At 44.6% G+C, this 24,791-nt stretch overlaps 1 protein-coding gene across 4 annotated transcripts in view; it reads right to left on the bottom strand.

Moving 5' to 3' along the window:
- Positions 1-24,791, bottom strand: part of GALNTL5 (polypeptide N-acetylgalactosaminyltransferase like 5) — a 56,446-nt gene that overhangs the window by 11,282 nt on the left and 20,373 nt on the right. For all 4 annotated transcript variants that reach the window (XM_049643110.1, XM_049643109.1, XM_049643108.1 and 1 more), the window contains 3 exons: positions 24,177-24,299; positions 10,085-10,334; positions 3,812-3,929 (listed from right to left, as the gene is read on the bottom strand). In XM_049643110.1, the coding sequence (XP_049499067.1) occupies positions 3,812-3,929; positions 10,085-10,334; positions 24,177-24,299 (491 nt within the window). The remainder of the gene's footprint in view (positions 1-3,811; positions 3,930-10,084; positions 10,335-24,176; positions 24,300-24,791) is intronic.

Genomic DNA, 24,791 nt, shown 5'->3' with positions numbered 1-24,791 from the left:
GTTGGTACCCTGTACTTCTCCTCCACTGTACGTATCAAAAATACCTAATCATTGGGTCGCCTGGGTGGCTCAGTCAGTTGAGCATCTGACTTCGGCTCAGGTCATGATCTCACGGCTCGTGGGTTCGAGCCCCGCATCGGGCTCTGTGCTGACAGCTCGGAGCCTGGGGCCGGCTTCGGATTCTGGGTCTCCCTCTCTCTCTCTCTCTCTCTCTCTGCCCTCTCCTGCTCATGCTGTCTCTCTCTGTCTCTCAAAAATAAATAAACATTAAAAAAATTAAAAAAAAACAAACAACCTAATCATCTCTCTCTACTTCAACAGAATGGAAGCTCCAAGCCATCGGAAGCCACGTTTGCACTGCATGAGGCTGCATTGCACACAAGGCACAGCCCTTTGCGCATAACGGGTTCTCAGTATTGTTGAGTGAATGAACGAACGAACGAATGAATGAACGGGCAAGGGTTGTGCCTTCTTCCGAATGCCCAGCATGTGGCAGAGCCTCACATAGGAGGTGTCCCTTAAATGACGGCTACGTTGACTCTAACCAGAACTCCTGAGAGAGTCTAACCTAGCAAAATACAGATCTGGGTACTGTCACCATACAGGTGTTAGCTACGGCCTCGGGAGTAGATACAGGTATGCCACGGCCCCTGGCCGGTCAGCACGGAGGTGCTACACCCAGTCCTGGTGACCTGCCCTGCCAGGTGCTGTCTCTTTAGTCTCTGGATCATGGGAAGCCCACAGGTCTCCCTGGGAGCAGGTGCGCTGCCTGTGGGAGGCTATCAGTTCAAAACTGAGGTTCTTTCCCACCAGATAAGGAAATACTGCACTATATTAAGTCAGCCCAGAGGAGCACATGGAGGGAGAAGGGACAGCTGATAAGATAACAGTCCTGGGAATACCCACGCTTCAGAGATGCACAGAAGAAATTCCTGCAGAGGAAACTTGAGAGCAACAGAGCTATGGAGGAGGAACCAGAACACTGTTCTAGAGTGCCAAATGTTGCAGCCACCTCCAGTACATAGAAGAACAAAGCCGTCCACTAGGGACATCAATATTAAATGGGTGACAGTTCCCTGAGGGATGTCCCCGAGTGCTGAGGGCCGCCAGGATGCTGATTTATTGGAAAGAAGAGTGAGGAACGGAGACGAACGTACAGGTGTCAATGGTCTCGTATCAGGAAAGACAGGGCCCCTTATCTCAGTTAGAGACCGCTGGTGATGTCAAGAGAGCTCTCTAGCTATTTATTAACTTACGTGTTTGTGAGAAGAGAGACTCACACACACTTAAAAAAATATGAAGGGGCCATTAGGAACGGAGCAGTCGACGATACTGAAGCAAGGATAATTAGTACCTTTGAATAATAAGTTAGCTGCTATTGGCTATCTGGAGGGAAGAGAGAGCCAGAAAAAGGAAGACACCCCCTCTTCAAATATGTACGTATCTATCATTCACAAAATTGATTTTATTCTGAGACAAACAATGTGCTCATTAAGATATTAGGTCTTGAAAGGGGGAAAGCCCATATACCATATTCACAAAGAGCGATGTAATAAAACAGGGAATAATCAACCAACCAATGAAAAGCACTAAAGGCCTGGATATTCTAAAATAATGCCTGCATCAAAAGGGAACAAATGATTGGGGCTGGGGCCGGGGGTTGCGGGGGAGAAGCAATAAAAAATAATCAGCTCACAACATACTGCCAAAGTATGTTATGTATTGCTCTAGATGTGTTTATATTCACAATAAAGTGTCTGAAGCATTATGAAAGAAGTCTGTGCTTAAAAGAACACTAAGCCAGTGAACAAAGCCAAAGGAAGGAAGTGGGAGAGAAAAAGTCAGAAAAAGAAAACACAAAAAAAGCAATTACAGTAAACATTTTAATGCATCCTAAGAAAATATATGCAGTTCCAAGCATGATCTCTGCAGATGATTTCAGAATGTAAAGAACAGATGGCAACATTTAAAGAATAATTATAGCTGTCACTTATTAAGTAGCTTCCATAAATTATCTGTCTTTACAGCTTTGTACTAAAGATCTTTTTCTTTTTCTTTTTTTTTTTTTTTTCATTTTACCCGCAAGGAAACTAAAGCTCAACCAGAATTTGAATTTAGTCATTGATTAAGCTGTTTCCTCTACACCAGGTTGTCTCTGTTGGCAAGAGACAAACAAGGCAGAGAAAAGTGAGAAAAATTAAGGGTGATCAGGGTGAGCGCACAGCCCAGATTTTCATGCACAGTTCAAAGTGGCCGTTATAAAAATCTATTAGAATTTAGTCAAAAGCCAAAACTTATCTATGATAAACACACCATAAATATCCGAACAGTACCTTAGTGTTTTCTTCAGCCTCTCTCTCCAGGAATATTTACCTTGTACTTTATTCTCTACCCCAATTATTTCATTAAATCTTCACAAAATTGGAATTTAAGAAACCAAATGAGCAAAGGAAAAAAAAAAAAGAGAGAGAGAAAACCAAGAAACAGACTCTTAACTCTAGAGAACAAATTTCTGGTCATCAGAGGGGAGGTGGGCCAAGGGGTGGGTTGAACAGGTGACGGGGTTCAAGGAGTGCACCTGTTGTGATGAGCACAGGGTGAAGCATGGACTTGTTGAATCACTATATTGTACACCTGAAACTAACATAACGCTGTGTGTTAACTATACTGGGATTAAAACAAAATAAACAAACGGGCGCGTGGGTGTCTCAGTCGGTTAAGCAACCTCCTTCGATCTCACAGTTTGTGAGTTCAGGCCCCGTGCTGGGTTCTGCGCTGACAGCTCAGAGCCTGGAGCCTGCCTCAGATTCTGTGTCTCCCTCTCTCTGCCCCTCTCTCACTCGTGCGCGCGCACTCTCTCTCTTAAAAATATATTTATTTTTAATTTTTAAAAATTAACTTTAATTAAAAAAAAAAACAAATATTCACAAAATCCTGAGAATGGCATTTACATTTATTCCTATTTACTGGGTGCTGACCAAGGATCCTACAGAGCTGGGACCCATTCTGACGTCTAACGTCCACTGATCTAATATCACGGGAATATCTACAAGCCAAATCTACGTTCACATTTGAGATGTAATTCACATTCCACAAGAAATTCACCCTTTTACAGTATACAATGACTATTTTCACAAGGTTGCCCAATGATCACCACTCTCTCATTCTGGAACATTCTCACCACCTCACAAAGAGCCCTGGGACCTATCAGCACTCACTCACCTACCTTCTGTTTCTATGGATTTGCTTAGGCTGCACCTTTCCTAGGGCCGGACTTAGTCATATAAATATGTGGCCTTTTGTGTCTGACTTCTTTCACTCACCATACTGTTTTCAAGGTCCACCATGCTGTAGCAGGTATCCCGGGATTCAAGAGTTGAAAGACCAACCCAGACGTCCCCTACCAAGTCCTCTCAACTTGCAGATAGAGAAACCGAGGCCTAAGATAGCCCACAGAGTTAGTGGCACCCGAGTCCGCCACCGTCTAATTCTGTTATTTCTACCGCACCACAACCACCAAGAAAATCGGTGTAACAAAATAGAGTTTTCACAAATAAATAAAAATATTGCATTAGGTCAACACCTCATACGTTAGAAATAAAACAGCATACAGTAATATAAGCTGATATTTTACTATTGTCAAATTTTGCAAGGAGCCCCCTAGATCCTTTATTTCATGTGATGCGGGAACGGTACCGGATGTTCAGGCGGGAAAACGGGGCATAAATACCACGGCACGCCTCTGGACTTGACGTCAGCTTTCACTCTCTCTGTACAAAGTGAACTATTTAGAAAGTAGAGTCTGAATTACCCTTAACGAAAGCTCCAAATTTTCTGCTCCCCAGAGGTTCATGCCCTTGTCATACTGTCCGATCTCATGAAAGTAATGTCTATTTATAGCAAAAATTCCCCCAGCCATTGCAGGTGACCTAAAAAGGATACATAAATATTAAATCACAGGTTCAGCCATTATGGATTTTTGCCAAAATTACGGTGAATGTTAGCAATAACATGAAAACTAGAAAATGACGATATTAATACCAAAATCGTTAAGTTAATGTATATTTAACTTGATGGATATACATTACATTGAATGTAAAATTAGTAAATTGAAGCCATAACTACCTAAAAGTAGGCAGTAACTTTCCACTTAGCTCTCACCAAATTGTGTAAGCTATATATTCTAAATGTTGTCTTTTTCTTTTTCTTTTTTTTTTAAAGTTTCTTTAGTTTTGAGAGAGAGAGAGAGAGAGAGAGAGAGAGGGCATGAGCAGGGGAGGAGCAGAGAGAGAGGGAGACACAGAATCCGAAGCAGGCTCCAGGCTCCGAGCTGTCAGCACAGAGCCTGACATGGGGCTTGAACTCATGACCTGTGAGATCACAACCTGAGCCAAAGTCGAATGCTTAACTGACTGAGCCACTCAGGCGCCCCAAATGTTGTCTTGTTCTTAAAAGGGAACATTATCTTTAGAATGTGAGTTTCCCCTGGAGATAACTACTTGACTTGGGGAGCAGAGCTTACAGATCTCCCTTTCTAAGTGCGTTAAGTGAATATACTATTTACTTCTGGGAAAACCATGAAGTTACAAAGCATCTTTTTTGTTTTGTTTTGTTTTGTTTTGTTTTGTTTTGTTTTGTTGTCCCACAACAGCAAGGCCCAATAACACCGAACTGAGTAGTATGAAAATAATTTCAAGTTCATTTATTCGTTCATGTTTGAAAAAGTACACATGAAGCACCTGTGATGTGTTAGGGGGAAGTTAGTGCATCAACGGGCCAAGATCCCAGCTCGTGCGGGGGGCCAGGGTGGAGGGAGGGACACTAGTCGCTGCAGTGGTGCCAGAGAAAGACGATGGAATCGTGGATAAGGTAGCGGGACGTGGTCCAGTGTCTGATGTATTTTGAGGACGGGAGCCAGCAGGTTTGCTTACAGGTGGGGGGTGGGGTGAAGGAAGAAGAGAAGGGTGAAGGCTCACTCCAGCGTGTTGGCCCGGGGACCTCACATCTGCACTGAGATGGAGATACCGAGTGGGCAGGTTTTGGGGGGAAGATTCAGCTGGGGACATGAGTGAGCTCTCCATTCACTCTAGGGGAGACGCCAGTAGGCAGGTGCATGGAAGCGTCTGGCACTCTGAGAGTGGCCGGGGGCAGAGACATAACTTTGGGAGTCCTCAAGATACGGCGGATACACAGCACTCTGGCAGCGAGGGGCGGGGGGGGGGGGGGTGGAGGAGACCACGAAGAACCGTCCCGGGCACCGTGACAGCAAGAGGTCGGAGGGAAGAGAGGGAAAGCGGAGCCACCGGTGTAGGAGGAAGACAGGAAAACCGTCTGCCGATGGGCCCCGAGGTGAGGACTGAGAACCAGCGCGGCACTGACACGGGAAGACCACCAGCGCGTTTTAGCGGGTGGGGGCGCAGAGCCAGATTCAAGCGAGTCTGAGACACCAGAGTTCAGAGTTGGAGATCGTGACACAGCCAGCTTTTTCTAAGAGGCTTTAATGCAAAGGAGAGCAGAGGAAAGGAGAGGCGGCCGATAAAGGAAGATTGTTTTTTGTAATTGGGAGAGGAAACGGTGGGCCTCGAGAGGAGCGGTCTCATCTGGTGGGCCAGATGCGACCCGCGCCGTCTGCGCCCTGGGTCACCGTGATCCTGGCCAAGCCAGGGGGCCCCGCTGCCACAGCGTTGCATTGAAATTACATCTCTACCCGACTTCCTTCGCACTGGACTCTACACCCTCGAGGGCAAAGGCCACGTTTTCTGTTGTGACCACAGTGTCTGGCAGCAAAGAGTTGTTAAACTGGTAACTGAAGCAGGTTCACAAACGGGTCTTTAAAGTTAGGCTGTAGGTTCTGTTGAAAATAGGGTTAAAAAATACTTGCAGCTCAGAGAACCCAAGTTACACCCTTTCGAAAGGGAAAGCTTTTATTCTAAAAAAAAAAAATATCTCGAAACCGCTGGGAAGTGTGTGCATGTGTGTGTGTGTGTGTGTGTGTGCACATGCGTGTGTCTTACCGGAGAAACGTTGAGTCGTGGTGCTAACTCAGGCACGTCTGAGACACCGGGAGAAAGGATAAAATGTCGTGATGCGTCCTTGAAAAGGCCCCGGGTGGAGTACAGGGGGCACGTCCCTTGGTAGCGGTGATCTCCCCGCACCCCTGCACGTCCCCTCCCTGGGGAAGCTGCGGGGGGAGCCACTGGTGTGAGCTCAACGCCACAATTCTCCTTGCTTCCTCTAAGTTTGCCAAAATTCCTTGCATCTACATTTTTTTTTTTGAGCTGTTGCAAATGTGAAGAAATGTATCTTCAGATGTGAATGCTAATTAATGCCATGGATAATACCTAAAATTCATTTTTCCTTTTAACCCTTTAAAACTACCGACTTTTTCTTACGTTATCATACATTATCCTTATGATATAACAGTCGAGCGTTGAACCACATGAGTTTGAACTGTGTGGGTCCACTTACATGTGGATTTTTAGATAAATACAGCACAGTACTGTAAGTGTATTTTCTCTTCCTTCTGATATTAACATTTTTTTTTGCTCTAGCTTATTGTAAGAATACAGTATGTAATACACGTGGCATTTAAAACGTGTTAATCGGGGCGCCTGGGTGGCTCAGTCGGTTGAGCGTCCAACTTCAGCTCAGGTCACGATCTCGCGGTCCGTGAGTTCGAGTCCCGCGTCAGGCTCTGGGCTGATGGCTCGGAGCCTGGAGCCTGCTTCTGATTCTGTGTCTCCCTCTCTCTCTGCCCCTCCCCCGTTCATGCTCTGTCTCTCTCTCTGTCTCAAAAATAAACGTTAAAAAAAAAAAAAAACGTGTCAATCGACTGTTTATGTTATCAGTAAGACTTCAGTCAACAGTAGGCTCTTAGTAGTTAAGTTTTTGGGGAGTCAAAAGTTAGTATGTACAATATACATTCTATAAATAATTAGTATCATACTGTTTTTTATGGCCTGAGTTTTTATTTAGCCTATTGTGAGAATTTTCCTTTTACATTAGCTTTCAAAAACTTTGTATAATATTCTACAGAGTATGAATATAGTTTTTAACCATTTTAATATTGAACGTTTATGTTGTTTTTATTTTCTAACTGATATGAATGTTGGTACAATGTGTGTCTCTGATTTACTTCTCCTTAACTTCTTAGGGAAACATTTCAAGAAGTGGGAGTGTTGCGTTAAAGAATAACATAAGATTTTTAATGTATATTGTCAGATTGTTTTCAAAAAGCACGTGTGACTATGTGTATGCTAACAGTGTATTAGAATTCAAAAAACATTACTACTCAGCGACTATCAGGAATATAATTTCCCTAGTAAAATTTTTAGAGCCTAAAGCACGCCTGATGTGTGAAATATGGAAACATTACAAAATTATGTAGATCTTTTTTGTAAATGGAATACTTCATTTTAAATTAAATAAGTTCATTTTGAGATGAACTCCAAAGATCGATGGTTTATTTTTTTTTTTCAGTAAATTAAGATGTCTACGCACGACCTTTTATTTATTTATTTAATTTCAAAATTTTTTTAGTTTATTTATTTTGAGAGAGAAAGAGAGAGAATGAGCAGGCAGAGGGGCAGAGAGAGAATCCCGAGCAGGCTCCATGCTGTCAGCACAGAGCCCGATGTGGGGCTCGAACTCACGAACCGTGAGATCATGACCTGAGCCGAAACCAAGAGTTGGATGCTCAACCGACTTGAGCCACCCAGGCACCCCCACGTTCCATTTTATTTAAATAAAATGTGTCTTTGTCCCTTTTCATTTCGAAGTCTCTAACAGTAACAACAGCAAGTATGTATGCTGATCGCTTCCCCTGTGTCAGGCCTTGAGCTACGTTCTTTCCAGGTGGTTCTCACTTAATCTCCTCACTAAATCAGAGAGGCATGTGTTTTATTATCATCACCATTTCACAGGTGAAGGTACTGAAACTGAAGTAACAGACCCAGCAGAGGCTACCTTACTGCACAACTCCATGGATGCCAGTCACCTCTAGTCTTTGTGAACAGTACCTTCTGGAGATGAGCAGTACACAGCCTATACAGCTGTACACAGCAGCCCTGAACAGCTAACAAGTGATGGCTGGAGCAGAGCAAAGATCAGAGTCATAACACAGTGGAAGGCACGTGAAGGGATCTATTATCCTAAAAGCAATGGAAAGACATCGGGTGACACGGGCAAGGTGGAGTTTTAAGAACCATGAATGTAGCCAGAGAGAGATCGGCCTGAGGGAGGACAGCCTGCAGGCCAGACTGTTCCTTACAGTGAGGGCCTGGACCATGGGGACAAGCAGAGGGATGGACAGATGTGGTTGCGAGTCGTCACAATGGATGGGGCACCTGGAGCGGGTTAATCACTGGGTTAGAGTAGGCAGTGGGAGACTGCAGGTGTGGTCATGCTTATGGCTATGTAGCATTTCATTATGGTTCCAGAGTAAGGTACTAAATAATTCCCCGGTTATTCCTCCCGACTTAGTCCTTATCTCATCCTCGAATTGCGTCACCAAGGGCAGGGGCTCAGGGTGGGGATAGGTACTGGGATCAAGGGAAGTGATAAGGTTTGGAAAACCCACTTGGAGCAGTGAGTAAAGGGACTGTGGAGAAGCACGAGACTGAAACTATCAACGTGTAGAAGCGTTAAGTTCACGTCTCTTAAAGGAACAAAAAACAGATGGCGGGCTTGGTCCAGAGTTGGAGATTCGCAGGGCTACTGTGGCAGAAGGGGAGAGGGATGTGGCAGTTGAAGGTATTGGCAAGAAGAACCGTGAATTTATAGATCAGAAAGTCTAGGCCACAGAAGAAGAAAGAAACCGTGAACAGTAAAAGCAGAAATCAAAGAACTGGGGATCCTGATGATGTCCAGGGGGAGGTGTGGGCGGAGCAGAGCAGGAAAAAGTTAGGAACATCCCAGGCTGTGGCCAAAGAGACGATATCCGGTAATTTAGAAAAGAAAGGTACAGGATATGGCTGTAGGAATAATAGTAGCTAACAGGTATAAAATAGCTAATATATATGTAGTACTTATTATGATGGACAGATACTGCTCTAAGCTTTGATATACAGTGAGTCATTTAATTCTCTAACAACCCTGTAACATATCATTATCCAGACTTTACACATAAGGAAATAAGGTGCAAAGAGGTTAAGCAGCTTGCATAAGGTCAACAGCTCTAGTTAAATTAGAGACAAAGATCAAGGACTTGCTAAGCTATAGTGTTAGAAAATTGACTCATGTGGTTTGTGAAACAGAGAGGCTAGCAGTAAAAGAAGAGAAGGAGGCTGGCGTCAGAGTTTTCAGGAAATGTGGGGAGTGACCTGGAGGAAGTCTCCAGCAATAGCCTCATAGATGCAGTTAAAAGTCCCAACATCAAATTGTTCTCACACGTAGAAATACATTTTCCCAGACCAATAATCAAGGAAAATCATATTCATCTGTATAAAATTACTGATGAAAGCACTGAGATAAATATTTTATATATGAATTTAGCAAAGACATCTACTTTTGCTGAGCTATCCACAGCACTAGCATTTGCTTCATTGACCACATACAACTTGCTCCTGAGAACCATGGCCACCTTCTAAAGATGGACACCTGAAACCAGAGGGACACTATCCATGGTGGTGTTTTCTTTCTCTCTCTCTCTCTCCCTCTCTCTCTCTCTCTCTTTCTTTCTCTCTTTCTTTCTTTCTTTCTTTTTTCTTTCTTTCCTTCTTTCCTTCCTTCCTTCCTTCCTTCCTTCCTTCCTTCCTTCCTTCCTTTTAAGTAGGCTCCATGCCCAACATGGGGCTCAAGCTCACCACCTGTGATCAAGAGTCACATACTCTACTGACCGAGCCAGCTGGGCGCCCCCATGGCAGTGTTCCTAACGAGGGTGAGATGCTCATTTCCAATCAGAGAAACTGAAAATCTACCAAATTCTATTATTATAGATCTTTAGAGACAACATAAATGACAAAATATTTCTCTTCATTAAGCCCAAGAGATGGAAAAAATAATCTCTGAAAGCTTCTCCCGCCGCCCCCCGCCACCATGTCTCAATACATATATGATATTTCCCCGTCACCTGAAGGAATCTCACCGAATGGGTAGAGTGGGTCCTTCTGGTCCATCCATCTCATAAGAGAAGACATTATCCCATTTAAATTGTAGGTGCCAGTTGAAAGCACCCCTTACAACAGGAGAGGGCCAGTATTCTAGGGTCACAGAATCAATGACATCTATCAGAGGACACACCACCATTTTGGGGTCCTTGGCAATGGCATGCAGCAGGGGCTCCAGCCATACTTTATTCACCTCGCAGTGGCTATCCAGGAACACCAGAATGTCCCCTGGGGAGGCAAGAATAGGCTAGTGTTAGTGCATATGGACGAAACATCCGACGACCCAGATCGCAGTTCAATGCAAGGAGTACCTGTTGAGCGTTTACTATGTGTTTGGCTTTTATGGTGCATTCCATTTCACTGGCGGTGGGTTGGGACTAGAAACTCATACTTTATTTTGTGCAAAAATGTGGGCCATGATGTGTCATAGAAGTTCAGAAGAAGTTAGTGAACTGTGGGTTAGAGAGTAGTTTGAAGATTCTAAAGAAGTAGGTGGGGGGCACCTGGGTGGCTCAGTTGGTCAAGTGAACGGCTTTTGGTTTCAGCTCAGGTCATGATCTCACAGTTTATGAGTTCAAGCCCCGCATCAGACTCTGCACTGACAGCTTGGAACCTGCTTGGGATTCTCTCTCTCTCTCTTTCTCTCCCTCCCCCCCCTCCCTCCTTCCCACTCTCTCTGCCCCTCCTCTGCTCACACACACACACAGTCTCTCTCTCAATATAAATGAAACTTATAAAAAAGGTTTTTCTCAAGCTGTCAGCACAGAGTCCAACGTGGGGCTCGAACCCATGGACCACGAGATCATGACCTGAGCTGAAGTCAGACACTCAACCCACTGAGCCACCCAGGGGCCCCGATGCATAACCATTTTTGTTCTTGAGTTCAAGCTTTAATGAGTGTCTGCTTAGAGAACATGGGGAAAATTGGCATGGCCAAAGTAAAGAAAACATGTTGCTAAAGTACATTAGATGAGCTCAGATTGGAAGGGACCTCAAAATTCAGGTGCAGAGTTCAGACTTTTTCTTGCAGCCAACATAAAATCATAGGAAGTTATGAGAAATAGCCCATGTTTGATGAGAAAAGTTAATATTATTCATATGGTAATAATCCCCAAATGGATCTATAGATTCATACAATCCTTATCAAAATCATACCTGGTTCTTCTTGCAGAAACTGATCCCAAAATTCGTGGAGAAAGGCAAGGACCCAAATTAGCTAAAACAATCTTGAAAAAAGAACAAAGCTGAAGGACTTCTGGATTTCAAAACTTACTACAAAGCTATAATAATAAAACAATATGATACTGTCAGAAGGAAAGACATAAAGACCAAAGGATAGAATTGAGGTCATAGACATAAACCAAATATCTGTGGTCAATTGATTTTTGACAAGGGTGCCTAGACAATTCAATGGGGGAAAAATAGTTTCTTCAATAAACAGCCCTGACCCAACTGGACACCCACATGAGAAAGAATGAAGTTGGACCCCCTACCTCATAGAAAACACAAAAATTAAGTCAAATCAATCACAGACCTAAAAAGGTCAGAGCTGAAACTATAAAACTTTTAGAAGAAAATATAGGCATACATTTCTGACCTCAGGTTAGATGTGACACCAAAAATAGAAGTGACAAAACAAAAAATAAGTAGGACTTCATCAAAATCAAAAACCTTTGTGCTTAAACAGACACCATAAAAAGGTTGAAAAAAGCCCACAGAATGGGGGAAATTGTTTGAAAATCACATATCTGATAAAGAACTTGCGTCCAGAATATATGAGGAACCCTTTCAAGTCAATAACAAAATGACAACTTAATTAAAACATGGGCAAAAGATTTGAATACAGGCGCCTGGGTGGCTCTGTCAGTTAAGCATCCAACTCTTGATTTCAGCTCAGGTCATGATCTCACAGTAGTGGGATAGAGTCCTGCATCGGGCTCTGTGTTGAACATGGAGTCTCCCTCTCCCTCTCTCTCTGCCCCTTCCCACCTCAAAAATAAAATAAAAGTCTTAAAAAAAAAAAAAAAAGGATTCGAATAGACATTTCTCCAAAGAAGACGGACAGGTGGCTGATAAACGTACGAAAAGGTACTCAACATCATTAACCATTAGGAAAATGCTAACTAAAATCACAGTGAGAGAATACTTCACATCCACTAGGATAGCTAAAATCAGAAAGGCAGAGGATAACAAGTGTGGATGAGATTGTGGAGGAATTAGAAGTCGCTGATAGCAATGTAAAATGTTGCAACCTCTTTCAAAACTTACGTGGTCGTTCCTCAAAAGTTACACATACACTTGCTATACAGCCCAACAATTCTACATCTAGGTACACACATACCCAAGAGAAAAGAAACAGGTTTATACAAAGTCTTGCCCATGAATGTTCATAGCAGCATTCTTCCTAAGAGTAAAAAAGTCATAACTTAGGGGCACTTGGGTGGCTCATTGGGTTAAGTGTCCAACTCTTGATTTCTGTTAAGGTCATGATCTCATGGTTTGTGGGTTTGAAGCCTGAGTTGGGCTCTGCACTGACAGCACGGAGCCTGCTTAGGATTCTCTCTCTCCCTCTGTCTCTCGTGCTCTTGAAGGAAGGAAGGAAGGAAGGAAGGAAGGAAGGAAGGAAAGAAAGAAAGAAAGAAAGAAAGAAAGAAAGAAAGAAGAAACTTAAAAAAAAATCATAACTCAAATGTCCAACAATGGGTGAATGGATAAACAAAATGTGAGATATCCAGGGGTGCCTGGGTGGCTCAGTTAGTTAAGCATCCAACTCCTGATTTTGGCTCAGGTCATGATCTCATGGTTCATGGGTTCAAGCCCCACATCAGGCTCTGTACTGACAGCTCAGAGCCTGGAGCCCATTTCAGATTCTGTGTTTCCCTCTCTCTCTGCCCCTTCCCCGCTCATGCTCTATCTCTCTCTCAAAACTGAATAAACATAAACAAACAAAAAAAATCTCACTCCTTATCTCTGCCCCTCTCCCTCACTTACATTCTCTCTCTCTTTCTCCAAATAAATAAATAAACATTTTTTTTAAAGAGTCCCATTTTGGGGTGCCTGGGTGGCTCAGTTGGTTAAGTGTTCGACTCCTGGTTTCAGCTCAGCTCATGATTTCACCGTTTTGTGAGTTCAAGCCCCATGATAGGCTCCGTGCTGACAGTGCGGAGCCTGCTTGGGATTCTCTCTCTCTCTCTCTCTCTCTGCCCCTCCTCCACTCACGCTGTCTCTGTCTCTCTCAAAATAAATAAATAAACTTATAAAGAGTCCCATTTTGAACACATCTAATTTTTCCTACTATGGGAAGTACACACAGTGTTCAACACTTTGCATTTTTCACTTCAAATAGCTTCTATAATATTACCCAACATTAACATTTTCAAAGCATGTCTGCTAATTTGACAGGTGAAAAATTAACATCCAGTTCTCAAGAGGCCATCTACAAATGGCCAACAAGCACATGAAAAGATTCTCAACATCATTAGTCGTTAAGGAAATGCAAATTAAAACCATAGTGAGATACCAATTCATCTCTACAAGGATGGCTGGAATTTTTAAAAAAATTTTTTTAATGTATGTTTATTTTTGAGAGAGAGACAGAGACAGAGACATAGCATGAGCAGGGGAGGGGCAGAGAGAGAGGGAGACATAGAATCTGACGTGGGCTCCAGGCTCTGAGCTGTCAACAAAGAGCCTGACGCAGGGCTCGAACCCACGGACTATGAGATCATGACCTGAGCTGAAGTTAGACGCTTAACCGACTGAGCCATCCAGGCGCCCCTAGAATTTTTTTCAAATCTTTTTTTAACTTTTATTTATTTTTGAGAGAGAGAGACAGAGCATGAGCGGGGGACGGGCAGAGAGAGAGGGAGACACAGAATCTGAAACGGGCTCCAGGCCCCAAGCTGTCAGCACAGAGCCTGATGCAGGGCTCGAACCCACAGACCACGAGATCAGGACCTGAGCTGAAGTCAGAGGCTCAACCCTCTGAGCCACCCAGGCGTCCCTAGAATTTTTTTTTTTAAGACAGAAAATAACCAAGTGTTGGCAAGGATGTGGAAAAGTTGCAACTCTTCTCCCTGGCTGGTAGGAATGTAAATGGTACGGCTGCTGTAGAAACACTTAGCACTTCCTCAAAAAGTAGACTTCCTGTGCGACCCAGTAATTCCACTCCTAAGTACACACTCAAAAGAATTCAACTACACGTATGACCGTGTTCCTAGAAGTACTCCTTACAACAGTGAAAAGGTAAAAACAGCCCAAATGTCCAGCCACAGATAAATGGAGAACCAAACTAAGGTATATTTATACGACGGAATATGATTCGGCCATAAAAAAGAATGACGGGCAGATACATGCTACCTGTAGAAGAATCCCCAAAACGTTGTTGGATGAAAAAGCCAGACACAAAAGGTATGACTCTATTTACATGAAGTATCCAGAATAAGTAAATCTAAAGACAGAACTCAGATTACTAATCTACCGGGGGCCGAGAGAAGGAAAAGTGGGGAGAATCTGCTGAATGGGGTTTTCTTTCGGGGGTGACGCAAATGTTTCGGGACAGGACAGAGAGTGGGCTTACAGATCACTATGAATGTACTAAGTGCTGTTGAACTGTTCACTTCAACATGGTTAATATCACGTTATGCAAATCTCACAACATTGAAAAAAATGACGTCTGCCAAAGAAGACCTACAAATGGCCAACAGGTACGTGAGAAGGGGTTCAACATCACTCATCATCAGGGAAACGCAAATCCAACCCACAACGAGCTGTCGCTTCACCCCGGTTAGAATGACTCTTACTAAAAAAGAGAAGAAATGAGTAGTGTTGGTGAGGATACGGAGACAAGGGAATCCCTGTGCCCTGTTTGATGCGGATGTAAATGGGTGCGGCCACTGCAGAAGATAGTGCGGAGGCTCCTCAAAAAATTACAGACGGAACTACCACGTGATCCAGCAATCCCACTTCTGGGCATGCATCACAAGAAAATGAAATCACTATCTTGAAGAGATGTCCACACCCCCGTGTTCATTGCAGCATATTGACGATGGCCAAGACATAGAAACAAGCGAAGGTGTCCATCGAAGGACGAAAGGATGAAGTTATAGTATGTACATGATGGGGTATTATTTTAATACCAGCTATAAAAAAAGAAGAAAATCCTGCCACTGGTGGCATGGATGGACATCGAGGGCATAATGCTCAGTGAACTAAGTCAGAGAAAGACGAATACCGTCTGATCTTCCTTATGTGTAAAATCTAAAAAAGACCCTGAACTCTTAAGAGTCAGAACAGATGGGTAGTTGCCAGAGGTAGGGGGTGGGCGATATAGGTGAAGGTGGTCAACACGTACAAATTCCCAGTTCTAAGATAAATAAGTCCCCGGGATGTAAGGAACAGCATGGTGACTATCGTTAACAACGCCGTGTTGGTATTTGAAAACCGCTGAGAGAGTAAATCTTAGAAGTTCTTGCAGCACAAGAGAAAAAAAAAACTGTAACTCCGCGAGGTAATGGACATTAACTAAACCAGGTGGTGACCATTTCACAATATATATGTGTATCGAATCGTTACGTGATATGCCTAACATGGATTCAGCGTCATGTATCGATTATATCTCAATTAAAACAATCAAAAATCTTGTTAAAATTATAGCTAGTGAGGTTCGGCTCTTTTCAGGTGATTAGCGATTTGTAAACGAAATGCTTATATTCTTTGTCCATTCAGGTTTTGGAACCATAGGTTGTTTGGTTTTTTAACGGCTTTGTAGATACATTTTACCTACGGAGAATATTAACTGTTTTCCTGTGAAAGTGGTACTAAGTCTCCTAGTCTCGAGCTATTTCACTGTATCATTCTTTGTCCACAACCGTGTGACTGTTTTGGGAGTCAGCTCTGTTCTTTCCCTCAGGTTTAAGCTTCGAAATTTCTACTTTATTCATAGAACAGATGAGTACTGATTGAGGGTTTTTTTTTTATTTTTTAAATTCTTATCACGATTTAATGGTTTGATTTTAAAAACTAAAATTAACGATAGAACTGGAACTTATTTGAGTTATGGTATGAGACGAAGATGAAAATTTTTCCCAAATTACTAATTACCTCCCAAATAACTGCCCCATCACGGCAGCGACAACGGAAAGGGCTTCCTTCCCATGCTGACTTGTGGTGTGCTATTTGTCATATGCAGTATACCCCTGGCACGGAAAGATTTAAATATTTTAAACTTTGGCAATTTTTTTATGGTTTTACTCAAAATTTTTAAAATTTTGTTATTTATTTCTTTAAATTTACGTCCAAATTAGTTAGCATATAGCGCAACAATGATTTCAGGAGCAGATTCCTTAGTGCTGCTACCCATTTAGCCCCTCCCCCCTAAACTTTGACAACGTTAATGACCCAGAAAGACAGCAAATGCAAAGTAATTTGAGATTATTCAATGTGCCATACCGAGCTTCTCTTCGTTCTGAGTTAAACTGGGAAGCATGTGGGAATCAGCTACCGACACCTACATTCCAATGAACTTCACGGTTTTTACACTCATCGCAAAGCATTTTATGGGGAAATTTACACGCCATAACGAGGGCGAAGGGGCATGGGGTGCCTCTTGGCTGAGTCCTACACTCACAAGAATATTCCGTGGGGATCTTCAGCTTCTGTTGGTTCAGTTAAAGAAAGGAGAATACTCTTTAGTGCTTACAGAGATAGCCTGTTCGACTATCTGAATCCCATCTAATCCCAGATTGGCATCTTCCCAGATTAAGCCAACTTCTCCGCAGGGTCTAGAGTGAGTGAAGGGCGTGAGGTCAAATCCACCTGATAAGGACCTTGCCCAGCTCCCTCCCAGAGAATGTGTGTGGGCTGTACAAACGACCCCTGATAGCTCAATCCATCTTCCTGAGGAGAGGCTTGCTCTCTGCCCGCTGCCAGAAGATCCACACTTTCTCAGGGGCCCTGGCGGCCAGCTCTGTTTTCAGAAAACAACAAATGCCATGTTGACCTCACGAAGTCTCCTCCTCCTCCTTCATTTCCTTTTCTTTCCCGCCTGTCTTTAGTTTCTGCATTTTTTACATTTAAGCATAGCTCATTCAGGGCGCTTGGGGGGCTCAGTTGGTTAAGCGTCCCACTCTCAGTTTCGGCTCAGGTCACGATCTCACAGTTTCGTGAGTTTGAGCCCCACATCGGGCTCCACGATGGCAGCATGGAGCCTGCTTGGGATTCTCGCTCTCTCTCTCTCTCTCTCCCTTGCTCTCTGCCCCTCTCCTGCTCACGCTGTCTCAGTCTCTCTCAAAATAAATAAACTTAAAAACAATTTTAAACATAGTTCATTATATTTTATTTATCTTAAATAACTTTTTTAAAAAAATACTTAAGAATGTGGTAAAAAAAAGAATGTGGTATGCAAATTATGTTTTGGAGGGGTGGGGAATTTACAGAGAATCTTTTTGTGCTTGAGTGAAATGATCAACTCTGGTAAAATATCTAAGCATGTTCACTTAATCCGCACTGTAAATCTGTTAAACATAGCCACTCGGCTCTTGTACCAAACAATTCAAGTGACTATCCTACTTGAATTTCTAATTTCTGTTTGTTTGCTACATTCCCATAGCCTGGAACTGTGATGCAATCTACCCCCGCAGAAATCGACTTCTTGGGTCTGAGTCCTGAGGTCTGGGGGCTGGAGAAAATCTCTGATCTTTCGGGAATGTAACCTCTTTCACTGGCAATGAGGCTCGTGCGTTCTAAAACCTCCCAAAGCCTTTTCACCATTGCTATTCTGTACTTTTATTACTTTTGCCCTGAGTTTCTTCTAGTTTTTCTGTATGTATTTTGTTATCATTCTGGAGCATATAAATTCAAAATTTATATTTTATGAATTTATTTGTACTAGTCAGTGTATGCTGAGCATTTTGTTTAACACTTACTGCTAGAGAAGGGAATGTTCCGAATTACCTCATTTAATCATGGCAACAACCACGTAAGATGCCACTGTCCCCACATCACGTGTTGGGAAGCCGAGACTCAGAGAAGTGACTTGCCCAGACTGCCGTTGCTGACAATGAGCATGTGAAGATCTCGAAACCCAGGCTCTGGCTTGAAACCCAGTGTTCTTTGCATGGTCCTACGTGGCCTCCCTTTGCTGTTTGTGGCCAAGAACCAGCCACCGCCCTCCGTATGGCTGCCTTTGCAGAGCTCAGCTCTAGGGTCCCTCTCCCCAAAACCACGACCCCTCTGCATCCATCTGTAAAACTGCCTAATCAGCCTGAGCGGCTGCAATTCTAGAAGCAACAGAACTGCCAGGAAGTCAGATAATTACCGCACTCCAATTCCAGGCCAACCGCCTGCAGAGAGAGGTCTCCTTCTCCATATACTGGAGTTCTTTACCACCAAGTGGCTTACAGCAACATAAATGTATGATCCTATAGTTCTGTAGGTCATGTAGTCAACACAGGTCTTCCTGGGCTAAAATCAGGGTGTCGGTGGAGCTAAGACCTTTCCTGGAGGCTCTAAGGGAGCATCATGTCTTTTCCAGCTTCTAGAAGCTGCCTGCATTCCTAGGTCCCCTCGTCCATCTTCAGGGCCAACCACAGAGGACGGAACTGTCCCGCACAGCTCTCTGACCCTCTCTGCCCACCGCCTGCAAGGTCCTCCCGTCGTAAGGGCTCCCAAGGTCAGAGTGAGCCCACCTGCATAGCCCGGGCTAATCTCCCATCTCAAGGCCCTTAATTTTAACATTTTCATATTTTTTATTTCACAACTTTTAGTTGCAAGAAACATGTATACCAAAAAAAGAGATAAAATATAAATGTAGAACTTAATGATGTATCATAAAGCCAACACAAATATAACTACCCCTTCATCAAAACCTAGAACATAGCGTCCTAGGATTTTGTTCCCCAGCTCCTACCACCTGATTCTACACGCTGATTTAACCAGGCGTGGGGGCGCCTGGGTGGCTCAGTCGGTTGAGTGTCTGACTTCGGCTCAGGTCATGATCTCGCGGTTTGTGAGCTCGAGCCTGCCATCGGGCTCTGTGCTGACAGCTCAGAGCCTGCTTCTGATTCTGTGTCTCCCTATATCTCTGCTCCTCCCCTGTTCACGCCCTGTTTCTCTCTCTCTCTCTCTCAAAAATAAACATCTAAAAAAAATTTTGTTTAACCAGGTGTTTATGGCAATAGCTTCCCGGTCTTTTTTCCTTCAGTTTTTCATCAAATTACGCATCCATACACATTGTCTTTTAGTCTTGCTGATTTTCCAACTTTATTCTTTTGCATTTAGCTTCTTTTGCTCCTTCAAAACGATAGGTATTCATCCATGTAGTCGTGTATAGTGTAGGCCATTCACGGTTACTGAAGTATTCTATTATTTGATTATCACTAGTCTGTCATTACCTGGTGAGTCGGGACCTGTGTATAACTCCATAACCAAGCAGTTCCACTCCTAGATCCATGCTCTGTGGAAACGCTGCCCATATCTACCAAGAGACGGGCATTTGAGTACTTGTGTATTTGGGGAGAGCCCCAAACGGAAATGACCAGAATGGGATTCAGCAGTAGAATGGAAAAATAATTTAGCATCATCAAATAATAGAGTCCCTCGAGGCGTTTACTTCTGGCCACACGTGCCACAAAAGGTACCATGCTAGCAGACCCTGGGGGGATTAGGACAACCTCCTCGCGGGACGGCGTTATTCTGTCCACCACGCCAGACAACCAAAGTCTCTCCTTCCTTGTGAATGTCCAGCACCAATGCCAGCTCTCGACGCCGCGCTAGACTTTAAAGCTTTGCTTTCAGGATGTCAGTTGAAGTCAACACCTCATCTCTGCCTTCTTGGCTGCTTCTTGACCGTCCAAGCCAATTCAGTGAGAGATCCTGTCCCGTGTTCTCACCCCCGCGGCTGCCCTGTATTTGTTCCCTGAAACCTTTCCTTCCACTGCGGACCACCCTCTGACCTTTGCCAAGGGTCCCTCATTCAGAGTAAATTTCTCTACGCTAATTTCTGTCCCCACAAAATTCTCCTACAGCCTTCTTGCCTCACGTACACCCTGACCCTGTCTAGAAGATGTTGCCTCCCCTACGGACGTTCCAGATAGGAAGCTCGTCGTTCTCGCCAACGGCAGGAATTCTTGGGTCCCGGACAACACTGGCATTTCCTACCTACCCACGGCTGCCCCGAGCTGCACCGACCCTGCTCCCACGCAGACTAAAATCCCCTTCCCTTTGGATTCATGCCATGTGACGATGGCTCTCTCCTCCTTGTCTGCAAAACCCTTGCCTTCTGATTCTCCCGATGGAGGTCTCTCCCCAGTCCCAGCCATTTCTCCTTCATTTCTGGGAGGGGGGGGCAACATAGAGTCCACAGCAGCTCTGTCTCCACACCTAGTTTACGGACAACTCGTGTCATCCTGTGGGCAGAACCACCAACTTAGACAAGCTGACAGGTAGCGACAATCCTAGGGTGCTACGTTCATGAAGAAGAATCAGAGTAAGGATGATGGAGAGAGATAGGAGTTTGCTGTTTTATGCGGGTTGCTTTGGGAAGGCCTCTGATAGAGTAGCCTTTGAACAGAGAACTGAACAAAGTCACGTAGCAGGACACGTGGAAACATGACGAGAATCCCAGGGGGACGATACCATGCGCCGGGGCTCTGAGACAGGAGTACGACTGGGGTGTCTGAGGAGAGTAAGAAGGCCAGTGCATCCGGGGTAGGGCGAGGGGAGAGGGGTAAGAGGCTGAGTCTGAGTGACAGCCGGGGAACGGATCTGTAGGCCTCCGCCAGGGACACGGTCACTTCATGGGTTCAGCGGGTCTCATTTATCTCACGAGAGTTGATACAATGAAGAAAACAAGAATAAACGTGCATGGGTAGCACATAACAGGGGCTGGATGAATCCTGGACTGGACGAGTGAATACACGAATGAATTAATGAGGGGCCCCGAGCGGCTGCCTCACCTGCCCGCACCGCAGGACCCCAGAGCTTCAAACCTGGGAGCAAGCCCACGTCACCGGTGGGGGCGACAGGCAAATACAGGTAGATGGGCAGACAACAAGCACGGACCAAGTTGTGAGGAGAAACGAATAGACGAATCCATAGGCACCGGTGAAGATTTTCATACAAGTCTATCAGAAATGTACGGGTTGAGCCCAGTTAGATGGGTCGGAATATAGAGTATTAGAAAAACAAAATTAGACATATGTGGAACCTACGGCCACAAAGGTAAAATTTATTCTTTGGAAATCCACATAGATATTTTGAAAAATTGACCCAGCTTTAAGACACAAAGGAAATCTCAACAGAACAACAGGCCACAAATTCCACCCACAATATGAATTAAGCTTTCACAATATGAATTACTCAACAATTAAAAGACAGTTTAAAACATCCGTTATGTTTCAAAACTCTAAAATTCACTCCTTAAAAAAAATACCTGGATTAGGGGCACTTGGGTGGCTCAGTCGGTTAAGCGTTGGACTCTTGATTTCGGCTCAGGTCACGATCTCATGGTTCATGAGTTTGAGCCCCACATCGGGCAGAGCCTGCTTGGGATTTTCTCTCTCTCTCTCTCTCTCTCTCTCTCTCTCTCTCTCAAAATAAATAAATAAACTTAAAAAAAAATACCGGGATGAAAGAGGAAACCAAAAAAGATACCAGTGCCTTGACAGCTTATAGGACAATTTTACGGAATTTTCCAAACACAAATCATCTGTTTTACATAGATATTCAGAAAAAGGGATAAGAGGCAGGGCGAGAAACATACAATTCATTCTATAAGTCTAGTAAAGCAAAATATAAGAAAACAGTTCAAAAAAGAAGTATAAGCTGATCTTACTTTTTTTTTAAATGTTTTATTCATTTTTGAGACAGAGCAAGACAGAGCATGGGCAGGGGAGGGGCAGAGAGAGGGAGACCCAGAATCTGAAGCAGGCTCCAGACCCTGAGCTGTCAACACAGGGCCTGACGCGGGGCTCAAACCCACAAACTGCAAGATCATGACCTGAGCCGAAGTCGGACGCTCAACCCACGGAGCCACCCAGGCGCCCCGATCTTACTTTTAGACATAGAAGTAATGTGTGTGTGTGTGTGTGTGTGTGTGTGTGTGTGTGTGTGTAGGGGAAGGGATGGCAGGGAAAGAGAGTATGTGTGTGAGTGGAGAGGGTATTGTAAGATATCAACATCTCGTGGATCTTTATATAAGTGTTCTATGGGTTTGAAACTTTTCTAAATAAAAAATTAACAAGACTTTCTCCTTAACAAAAACAAAACAACCCCATCCCAAACTCTCTGGTAGTATTGTGTGTTGAATTGTGTCCCCCAAAGATATATTCAAGTCCTAACCCCCAAGACCTCAGAATGTGACTGTATTTGGAAATAGGATTGTCGTAGACGGGATTTGTTAGGAGGAGGTCCTGCTGGAGGAGGTGGGCCCTTAATCTGAGGGAGATTTGGACACAGACACAGAGAGGAGGTCATGTGACCACAGAGACTGGATGTGGCGATGCCCTTCAAGACAGCCTGCAGGGAGGGGCCGTTTGACAGCTTCCCAATCTTCGGGATCTGCTCAGTATTCACCCCAAGGCCACGGCCTCCCGGGGACTCCAGCCAAGGACGAAGCACACGTGCGTATTGGGGGCAGAGGCAGAGCAGGGCCGTTTGGGCCTCGAGGCAGGACTGTGCTCCGGGACTCCCCACCAGCCCCGCGACCTACTGACAGCCACACGGCCCAGACCTCCTTCCTTCCCTCTCCCCCATGGTGAGTTTCAGGCCAGAAGCTTCTGGTCCACACTCTCCCTCTCTCCATCATGACACACTCTCTCTTCTCATTTTGTCTTGGCCTTTGGTCCCCACCTGACTTCAGGGTTTCCCTGTGGGACAGGTAGCTGCACCAGGGCCCCACCGTCCCTAGAAAGTCTTGCTCTCCTGGCTGCATGTGGAGCTCCAGGCCAGAGTCTGTATCTGGGGGAATTCATCCTGTAATGGGATCTAACCTTATAGCTCCTACAAAAACACACCTTCCATTTGAAATAACAAAGCAGGGGCGCCTGGGTGGCTCACTGGGTTAAGCGTCCGACTCTGGCTCAGGTCATAATCTCGCAGTTCGTCGGTTCAAGCCCCGCATCGGGCTCTGTGCTGACAGCTCAGAGCCTGGAGCCTGCTTCTGAGTCTGTGTCTCCCTCTCTCTCTGCCCCTAACCCACTCGCATTGTCTCTGTCTCTCTCAAAAATAAACATTAAAAAAATAAAAAATAAAAAGGGGTGCCTGGGTGGCTCAGTTGGTTGGGCGTCTGACTTCGGCTCAGGTCATGGTCTCGCAGTTTGTGAGTTCGAGCCCCACGTCGGGCTCTGTGCCGACAGCTCAGAGCCTGAAGCCTGCTTCAGATTCTATGTCTCCCTCTCTCTGCCCCTTTCCTGCTCATCGTGCTCTGTCTCTGTCTGTATCTCAAAAGTGAATGAATATTAAAAAAATTTTTTTTCAACTTTTTTTTTTTTTTTTAATTTATTTTGGGGACAGAGAGAGACAGAGCATGAACGGGGGAGGGGCAGAGAGAGAGGGAGACACAGAATCGGAAACAGGCTCCAGGCTCCGAGCCATCAGCCCAGAGCCTGACGCGGGGCTCGAACTCACGGACCGCGAGATCGTGACCTGGCTGAAGTCGGACGCTTAACCGACTGCGCCACCCAGGCGCCCCTAAAAAAAATTTTTTTTAACAAATAAATAAAGGGGCCCCTGGGTGGCTCAGTCGGTTGAGCGTCCGACTTCGGCTCAGGTCATGATCTCGCGGTCTATGAGTTTGAGCCTCACGTCGGGCTCTGGGCTGACAGCTCGGAGCCTGGGGCCTGTTTCGGATTCTGTGTCTCCCTCTCTCTGACCCTCCCCCGTTCATGCTCTGTCTTTAGAGCAGAATGTGTACTTTCAGAGTCCAAAGACTCATATGGCTGAAATACACATCCACTCTTCTTCTTATGTCAGCGGAGACTTGGAGGGGCCCCACGAGAAACTATCTCTGCACGGGCAGGAGGGTCTCTGTGATACAGACATGGGGTCAAGTCACAAATGGAAGGCTCATACCTGAAGCACGAGAGGCCCCTATCATCCGTGATCGGATCAGTCCCTCTCTCTTTTTGTTTCTTATTAATTTAATCTTTCCCCGAAAAATTTCCAGGTGGTGGTCTAGTTTTTCTTTCAAATCATCTGGAAAAAAAAAAAAATCCAACACTTGACAACGTAGAAACTAGAGCTACAGACAAGATAGCAATATATCACAATTTTGACGGATTGCAGAAAACCATGTTCTGCCACAGAAGGTGCTAACGTTACAAATGTGATCCTATGTGAGGAAGGGAGAGAAACGTGATTCAGCATTGAAATCAACCGTAAATATTCTTCTAGGTTTCTGGTGAAATACCTCTATTTTGATAAGTCACTGTTAAGAATTTAATAGGAAAAGCGTGAGTCTTGGCGCTTTGGAGCAATCTGACTTTCTCACTAACATGTCAGCTCTGGACATGCCTCTTACACGCTCTGGGCTCTGTGCGGACAGCTCGGAGCCTGGGTTCTGCTTCGGATTCTGTGTCTCCCTCTCTCTCTGCCCCTTCCCTGTTCATGCTCAGTCTCTCTGACTCTCAAAAATAAATAATAAACATAAAAAAAAATTTTTAAGCCACAGTCTAGCAGAAGGTCTCC

The sequence above is a fragment of the Panthera uncia genome, chromosome A2 (assembly GCF_023721935.1).
Source record: "Panthera uncia isolate 11264 chromosome A2, Puncia_PCG_1.0, whole genome shotgun sequence".
Lineage (NCBI taxonomy): Eukaryota > Metazoa > Chordata > Mammalia > Carnivora > Felidae > Panthera > Panthera uncia.
Note: the sequence above shows the minus strand (reverse complement) of the source record. Positions and strands in the feature narration are given on the sequence as shown.